Source organism: Anarrhichthys ocellatus, unplaced genomic scaffold, assembly GCF_004355925.1.
Source record: "Anarrhichthys ocellatus isolate YVR2014 unplaced genomic scaffold, GSC_Weel_1.0 scaffold17, whole genome shotgun sequence".
Taxonomy (NCBI): domain Eukaryota; kingdom Metazoa; phylum Chordata; class Actinopteri; order Perciformes; family Anarhichadidae; genus Anarrhichthys; species Anarrhichthys ocellatus.
In genome coordinates, this window is record NW_022280047.1 from 669,251 (window position 1) to 677,873 (window position 8,623).

General features: G+C 39.9%; 2 protein-coding genes across 3 annotated transcripts in view; one reads left to right on the plus strand and one right to left on the minus strand.

Annotated features, from left to right (window-relative positions):
• Window positions 1–711: 711 nt before the first annotated feature.
• On the minus strand, window positions 712–4,497 carry LOC116388649 (histone H3.v1-like). The gene is made up of 2 exons (XM_031856694.1): window positions 3,678–4,497; window positions 712–2,589 (listed from the first exon to the last, which is right to left on the minus strand). Exon 2 carries the CDS (start codon window positions 2,570–2,572, stop codon window positions 2,027–2,029), a length of 546 nt encoding a protein of 181 aa, XP_031712554.1. The 5' UTR covers window positions 2,573–2,589; window positions 3,678–4,497; the 3' UTR covers window positions 712–2,026.
• A 357-nt stretch (window positions 4,498–4,854) lies between these two features.
• The window catches only part of LOC116388583 (probable isoprenylcysteine alpha-carbonyl methylesterase ICMEL2), a 4,684-nt gene continuing 915 nt past the window's right edge, over window positions 4,855–8,623 (plus strand). The window contains exons 1-8 of one of the 2 annotated variants that reach the window (XM_031856594.1): window positions 4,855–4,923; window positions 6,115–6,142; window positions 6,245–6,394; window positions 6,489–6,609; window positions 6,776–6,988; window positions 7,167–7,250; window positions 8,089–8,230; window positions 8,448–8,610. In XM_031856594.1, coding sequence (XP_031712454.1) covers window positions 6,141–6,142; window positions 6,245–6,394; window positions 6,489–6,609; window positions 6,776–6,988; window positions 7,167–7,250; window positions 8,089–8,230; window positions 8,448–8,610 — 875 coding nt within the window. In that variant the 5' untranslated portion in view covers window positions 4,855–4,923; window positions 6,115–6,140. The other variant, XM_031856595.1, reaches the window with a different exon arrangement.

An 8,623-nucleotide genomic window follows, 5' to 3' on the forward strand; every position in this document is an offset into this window, starting at 1 on the left:
ACCAAGGATTAAAGATTGGAAATGAACACAGATCAGGGCAGAAATCTCACAAATTAAACATTACAGTTCATGAGATGCAACATTACTCAGAACATGACACATGAATCCCTCAGCAAATACAAGATAGGTGATAACTCACCCATTCTGGTTACAGATGTCAGCTGCAACTTTACAGATAGCTGCTGTGCTGAATAAGAGAGCAGGTCTTCAACAGGGGCCGCGGAGGTACTGCAGGGGGTCCGCGAAATTTTTGGTTGATTAGTTAAACAATTTAAAAAAAAACATGAATTTCTCTAAACACGAATCTGTCCATTGTTTTAATAGTTCAGTATTGTATGAAAGATAGCAGGTATCTTTATGCATGGCAGTGGCACTAATAGGCCATCACTCATTTTTCGTTTCCACATTTAAAATGAAAACATCAGTTTGAATAGCTTGTATGCATGACTATCATGCAATTAACAGACAATGTTGATATTGGCATTGGTATCAGCTGACAAGGTATGTTTATAAATGGCAGTATACTCACTGTACCTTGCACATGTTTAAAATAAAAACATGAATATATGAACCTGTGTATTATTTGAATACCTTAGTATTGAATGCACAATAAAGAGGTATACACGGTACTAGGCCCATTTAATATAAAACACAATTTTATAAAATATATATAGTCGGGGGTCCCTGCTCCATCTCTCTATCAGTTTGGGGGTCCTTGGCCTGAAAAATGTTGAAGACCCCTGGAGAACAACAGTCAAGATGCTGTTTTATACATCACAAGACTCAACACACAGCCTCCACACAGGTGCTGTCAATCAGCAATCAAGGTCATCAACCAATCACCTGGCATCTCTCAGAACTCTCATATCTTTTATTGAGCCTGGACAGCAATTTTAATGGAGTGGAATCTATGTATCACTAAAAGCCACGAAATATGGAGGTTTTTATCAATGAAACCAGCTACAGCTTTTGCCTGTTTTAAACACAGGACAAATTTACAATAATACTCTTAGACCTACATCTTCTTCATTGCAGTGTGTGTTTCCCCCATTTCAGCCTGCCCAGAAAGAGACGGAGCGTAGGTTTGTCAGTCTTTAAGAAAATATCCCTCTCCTTGACCCCATTTTCAATGTTAACACCAGCCCTGAAGCCGAGACATATCACCTAAAACTCAGAACCTTCACTTGCCTCTCAACAACAGTTCATAATCACTAGTTAAATTGTGTATGACTTAGATTGAATTACATAAAAATAACTCCCATGAAATTACCGTTCTTGAGTAAAGCGGTTATACAGTATGTACTAGTCCACCAGAGAGCAGCATGCACCAGTAAGCGTCCTTGTTGTATCACCTGCAGCCAGGAAATCCCCATTTCTCATGACATTGGCATGGTAGCAGGTGCGCCATTGTTCAATTTGAAGGTGTAATAAAAATTTGTGATTCTCAGTCATACAGTACAATTGTTGTCATGTTTTCAAATGGGTACATGTGTTGTTGGGCAAAGTGTCTCATAACAGAACGATCTATTGAACACAGAGCCAAACTGGCTACTATTGTAGATTTGATTGATGTTATGTTCGCTGTAATTTATCACACAGCATTTTGAGGGTCATCATGTGCTTTACTTTGTTGCACACTTACTTGGGTTTATTTTATCTCACATGCATGTAGTAGTGCAGAGTTGTGGAAACTAACATCTCCTCTTTTAGTGGATTTGTTGATCAACTCCCAAACCACCAACATAAAAGCTCATTTGTGTTGCATTCTTTTACTAAACACTGATCAGTTCAGTGGTTTAGTGAAGGTTTATGTATGTGTGTTCCAATAGCCATACTTCCATTCTATTAATATGCCAGAAAAATATCTAGTATGTCCTAATACATTGTATATCAAATACAGTTTGCCACAAATACCAGGATGTACTGCGTCTGGTCGCATTTTGCATTACGCAAACAACTGGTGATGTCTGAGATGCCATATTTAATTCTGAGGAGAAAACACTGACTGGACAGATTGTTTTGTGTCTCAAATTCTGTGGTCCTGTGGGTCTAACTTCAAAGGAGTCAGATCCAAATATATAATCCAGTTTCTGACATTCTCTTCTAACCTCTGGGGGACCAGGGGCGGAGCCTCTTCAGAACGTTCCACACCAAAAGGGAGGGAGAGAGGATGGCCAGCGGGAAAGGGAGGAGGAGTCAGCACTCGGTAGAACCCCTCCCAGAAACTCCTAGGTGGTAACTGCTGGGTGAGAGGGTCATCTTCATCTTCCTCTTCCTCTTCTTCCTCTTCTTCTTCTTCTTCCTCTTCCCCCTCTTCTTCTTCCTCCTCCTCTTCCTCTTTATCCTCTGTATCCTCGAACATGGAGTCATACCCGGAATCTAAGGCCTCCCAGTCGGACACGACGTCTTCCTCCTCGTCCTCTTCCTCCTCCTGGTTAGCTAGGACCAAAACGTCAAGCCTGACCTCATACTCACCCTTTACATAATAAACATATTCAACACATACTACACCTGCTCCGTCGTCAGAAGAGTACGGGACGACCCTGCAGCCCTCTTGTGCAGGACGTTCCATGATGTAGTTCACACCAGCTGAGAGGGAAAAATTAAAACTGTAAGGATTTCTCATAACATGAAATATTTCTGGATTACATTGAAGAATAATCAAAGATTAAATTAGAAAAATTGATGACCGCACTACACGTGTCACCAAGTCACCAACACACATTTTAACAATAATATCAAACATAGTACAGCTCTGCCTCTGTTAGTTCGAACATTAGTTCAGTTAACAGTTAGTTATTCTGCACCAAACAATTGTAAGGACTTCAATGTTTGTGTGGACAAAACGATCAATGGTTTGCAGTAAATAGCATGAACGTGTTTAATATGCATTGAGCTACTTGCGTCATGACGCACAGTGAAACATGGCTACATTAATCCAACATAACCACAGTACCCTCTTTAGCTTATAACTCATTATTCTCCCAGTTTATGAGTTGCATATCACAGCACGTGGAGGAGATGATGCACGCGCACATGCAGTCCCGTACAGTTACTTAACAGATCGCTCGCTTGTCCCTCGTAAACAAAATACCACAACAACGAGCAAAGCGCATCTCAATGTTAAATGTTAAAGAAATAGTTGATGTAATATTATAAAGTAAAAGGAGCAGATGTTTTTTCTACAATAACTCAAGTTTCAACTTTCAAAACAAACCCACGTGCACAACTTAAGCCTATATTTAGCATTTTACGAAAAAGTTCTATTTTCAGAAATATAAATTCTAATTTTAAAATAGGAAGATTCGATGCTTAACATTTTATGAAAAAGTTATATTTTCATTTTTCAGATATATAAATTCTAATTTTAAAATAGGAAGATTTGATGCCTTCAAACCACAATAAGAGTGTTTTTAAACCTCTACACTGATTGTGAACACATTCCACAGACGTCCCGCCACATTTAGGACATTCACCCAAATAATCATTTTACAGACGATCTGTCTGTTTCCACCAAATCGGTGTTTTTCCAACAGGCCTGATAATATACGTAGTGTGAACTGTTCACCTTTCAACTCAAAAAAAATTCACTGATTTCTAAACTGAGAACACTTTTAAGGATTTAAGGGGATGTATCAAACTGAAAAATCCTAAAATAAATCTAAAAGTTGTCTTACCTGCAAGCTTATCGTCCAACTCACAGCCCGCTCTCCTCAGCAGGTGGTCCTCCTCGATCGGCAGACAACCGAGGGCCTTTTTCCGGCTCTCCTGTTGTCCACGATAGTAGTGATCCAGTAGTTCAGTTCTACAAAAGATTCGTATCGAGTAGCTTTTCTCCAGAAGTTAAAAACTCAAAGACTCGGCTCTCCACGGCATGGATGTCCAAGAGGTGTTCAGCTCAAGAGGTGATCCGCTCATGTTCAGGTCCAAGTGCAGAGTGAGGATCAGAACGTTCTGATCGGCCTTAAGTAACCTTGGTCGGGTCCGTTTCCATGGCATTTAGGGACACGCGGGTGCGTGAGTGCATGCGTGTGATTGGTCAAGACAGAAAGAGAGAAATATGAATTATTTTCTAATATATTTTAATTTTATTTATACTAGAGTTATTTTTATTTTATCTTCCAGTGCTCTATTACCATTCAGTAAAGATATGAGGTGTAAACATTACACAACCAGTCTCTGCTGGAGTGGAGAGAGAGATTATATAAAACCATATGGGACCTTATTAACTGAAATTTAACATAAGTGCAATTTAGCCGCTTTAAATTCACCAGGTTAAAAATAATAGTAATCTTAAATCGAGGTGCATTTACTGATTTTTTTAGAAACATTTTTTAAGCTTTCAGCCACATCTCACGGTCTTCCTCGGCGGTTGGTGTCATTATGCTGCCATCAGCTGTCAATACCTGCAGGGGGCAGGTAGCAACTGAGCTATATCCATGACGACTGCGAGATCTAGTTAAAAATCTCCAATAGAAATTAGTAGATTGACCTTGAGTTATGATTTTTTTTTTGGGGGGGGGGGGGGTCAACCTACAGTTTCCATTGTCTGGTTTTCTGCTATCTGCATGAAGGGGGTCATTCTCGTAGATGTATTTCCGGGGTATCAGAGCGGAGCTGTTGAGTATAACAAGATAGAAATCCGTCTTTTCCTGAAGTAACTTCACAGATGCAAGTCGCTTTGTTTATTTATTTATTTGAGTACACGTAGAGATGCTCCAATAAATGAAGTTTTAATGTAGCGGTCATAGCTTCTGTATTATTCGTATTTTATCTACTGCTTTTTTTCATATAAAAACCTGCAGTCACCTGGCATACGATACTTTCGAGCAGCACCGGAAGTTAAGGAAGATTTCCCTCTCGCTTAGCCGCATACTTTTGTTCTTTGTACGTGTGGGGCCGACGCTGGCTTCTGGAGGACAGGTAACGAGGTTATCCGTGGCATCGGTTCATCCGAAACTAAGGGTTTAATACCGGACCACATTAACCCGCGACACAGGCATTCAGTACTACATATGATTATATTTTGCTATGTTTAGGCTTCCGTGTTTTTTTCCTGACCTTTCCTTTGTTTTCCGAAGCAAATAATAAGTTAAGCTACAAAAACATCTTATATAACGTGAAGTTAACTTTACTTCTACCGTAGCTCACGCAACCGGAACAGTCCTTCCGTTCACACGGTGTTCAGATAGAAAGAGGTCACGTTTAACTTAGCTTTACGACAAAATTGTGAAAAGCAGAGGAACGCAAAATGATGTTTCCTCATATACAATACTGTAACCTCACTGTAGCTCATAGCTAGCTAGCTAATATCAATTTATAAAGTAACGTTAGTGGCCATTATCAAAGGGTTATGTGCTTCTTTGTGTTATTCTTTATCAGATGAAGCTTCTGATAAGCGACGGTGTTAATGTATAGAGACCCACTAGAGGGCGCCATGTTAACGGTACACACTTAGAAAAAGCTGGGAACCACTTTCTAAGTCACCCATCATTAAGGTTTTATAAATAATAGAGTTATAAATTATTTATATTTTTACCATTTACTAATGCTCTAGAGATAGGCTACGTCACAAGCCATTCTTTAAAACGTTTGGGTTCAAGTTTGTGACATTTCTCTGGCTGGTAAGTCATTAATATATTCAAATATGAATTAAGGGTAACAAGTGTCTCTAATTAGTTAATAAGTAACCAATAACAAGGTCACGTGTGTCTCACTTTCTAATAAGCCAACAGCAAAACTACTTCATCTGTTATTAGAAATGTCAAAACGTTTTATTTTTTAACAATCCATCAAATCTTTAATTGTAAATGTTAATAAGTTATTAATAACATTATTTTGGTCCAGATGCCTTGCAGTATTTTTCTACAAGGTCAAAGGTCAATTAGAACTTTTACCTGGTCAAATAAAAAGTAAAGTATCTGGAGGATGATAACCTAACAGCCCCACATTTGCATGTATTAACAGCTAATTTGTGAACTATAAAACATTAGTCAATTATTTACTAAGCATTAATGAAGCCAGGAGTTACAACTGAACATTTTACATTCAACCTGTTGCGTGTCTGATAACAACGTAACACATGTTTCAAGGTTTCTCTCTTCTTTGTTGTAGGCAAGACAGACGGACTGAACCAGAACATGTAAGAGCCTCTCAAACACATTCTGAAGAGCATTGGGTGATATAACTTTTGAAAGAGTAATATACTAATATATATATATATGTATATCTTTTTCTTTTGAAGGTCAGGGTTGAAACATCACATGTCGCTGCCTGTGTCGGTGGGGGTCCTGTTGGTGGGCCTCCCTTACTCCATCTCTCTAGCGGCCCAGTGGCTTTATGGCTGGCCCAACAAGCCTGGATACAAGAAGTACATAGAAGCTCTGAAACCACGGTAACTTGTAAAATACTCCAGATCTCTTCCTCTTGTCTCACTCGTTAAGAAGAGTCTGTTATTAATCCACCTCCATCTTTGGCCTCTTCTACAGAAGAATATACTGTTTGACCAAAGCTGTGCTGGAGACTCTCAAATACCTGCAATACGGGAGACTTTACTTTCAGTGGAAGTCATGGTACAAGAATGAGGAGAACCGCAAGCACTACGAGAAGGTGTGTTAACGACGAGTGACGAAGAAGTGTCTTTCCACTGTAGGGGGCCAGACGTTTTAGTAAACATCTAAAATCAAATAATCGTACTTTTATGTTTGTCTCGGCTTTCACTGCTTTGACTAAAGATTGTGTCAAAGTTCACCGTTTTGTCTGTCTGGACACAAAGGGCATCACGTTTGGCCGCCGAAGCAACAAGCTGGACTTGTACCACCCTCCCAACGTGGACAGGTCCAAAGGCGCGCCCGCTCCGCTGGTGGTGTTCATCTACGGAGGCGCGTGGGGCTCCGGAGATCGATCCATTTACTGTCTGCTGGCGAGGCAGATGGCCGAAGAACTGAGCGCAACTGTCATTTGTCCTGATTACTTCGTCTATCCACAGGTAGGAGAGCAACACTCCGTCGTCTTATTGGATTGTTACAGCACATGTATGAATGACTGGAATGTGAACGGTTTCTCATAACTTTGTGAAATATAGGTACGAATTGCAGATAATAAATGTCATAAATCTTACTGTGGTATCTGGACTGACTGCTGGTTCCATCTGATTGCTGATCCAGGCGAACGTTTTAGGCATGGTCCAAGATATTGCCGACTGCTTGGTTTGGGCCCAAGAGAGTGGACAGAAGTTCAACTTTGATAAAGTAAGAAATATGTTAATGTATTGCTTAGAAAACTGAAGAAAACCGTCAGATTATGAGGATAACATTAACCTTTATTATAAACCAAATCAAGGAGAATTTTTATAGGTGTCATAAATTCATATAAAAGCTTGCAGGTAGCTTACATTTTCCTGAATCCTTTCCAATTATTAATATCCCTTTTCATGCAGGAAAACAAAAGTTGTCCAGACACGGAGTACAATGAGAACCACGAATCAATTTTATGGGAAATTTAAAGTGTAACTTCACCCACAGGTCTGAGGGCCTGAGAGATGAAACCACGCCCACTTCATTATGTCAAAAGCCAAATATGACAGTTATGGTAGCTTGGAAAATAGTGATATTGCACGAGGTACTGAATTTGATGAATTTACTGTTTGTTTGACCACAAATGAGACAAGAAACTAACTAGTCAGCAGCTAAATGAGTCAAATTAAACAACTTAATGTTTCATCTACACAGTCAAGTCACAGTTTTGTTTGTTAACTTTATTTTAGTTCATGGCGTACATTAGTCCCAAATGGTCGGCTCTATCTCAGAACAGGCCCTGAAAGATCAGGGCTGACTTTTAAACAATAGATGGCGATGGTTTTGCCATTTTTATAAGAAATGACAATATCAACACCAGCAACCCTAAAGTGTGCAGTTCTCACAGTTTAAACTCAAATCATGAATACATTCTAAACTGACCCAATCATAATCAGTTTCTAATTAACTAACAAAATAATGATGTTTTGGGAGCCCTGATCCTCAGTCACCCAGTGTTCACTGTAGATAATACATCATTACACATGTCTTGTTTTTTTTCTGCCATTTATAGGACAACATAGTATTAATTGGCCATTCGGCGGGTGCTCATCTGTGCTCACTGACCACGCTGTTTCTCATCGATGCAAGAGAGGAGCTTTTCTTAGAGGCGAGCCAGCAGAGGGACGTCACGCTGGCCATAAGAGGAGTCATTGGTGAGCATCACTGTTTCAGTGTTGACCGTGTTTTAAGCTTATGTGAACTCAACTTTAATACATTCATGCGTGCCACAAAGATGCTTTCGTCGCATGAATGTATTCTATGACCTGAGGTCTTCAAACACAAAAGTCCTTTAATCATCTTTCAATCTTCTTATTTTTCTTGGATTCACTGCCTGGATTTATTAATGGTAATCTGCCATATTTCTGACAGGTCTGAGCGGCGTGTACAACGTCATGGACCACTACGAGCACGAGCAGAAGCGGGGAGTGGAGTACGTCTCCACCATGCACAAAGCCATGAATGGAGTGGACAACTTCCCGTACTACTCACCGACACACCTACTGAAGGAGTTGAGCCGGGACAAGCTGGACAGGTGAGACCCCCCC

Bases quoted from the DNA above. Each gene is read 5' to 3' on its own strand.
- LOC116388649 (XM_031856694.1), bottom strand. From the start codon at position 2,572: ATGGAACGTCCTGCACAAGAGGGCTGCAGGGTCGTCCCGTACTCTTCT.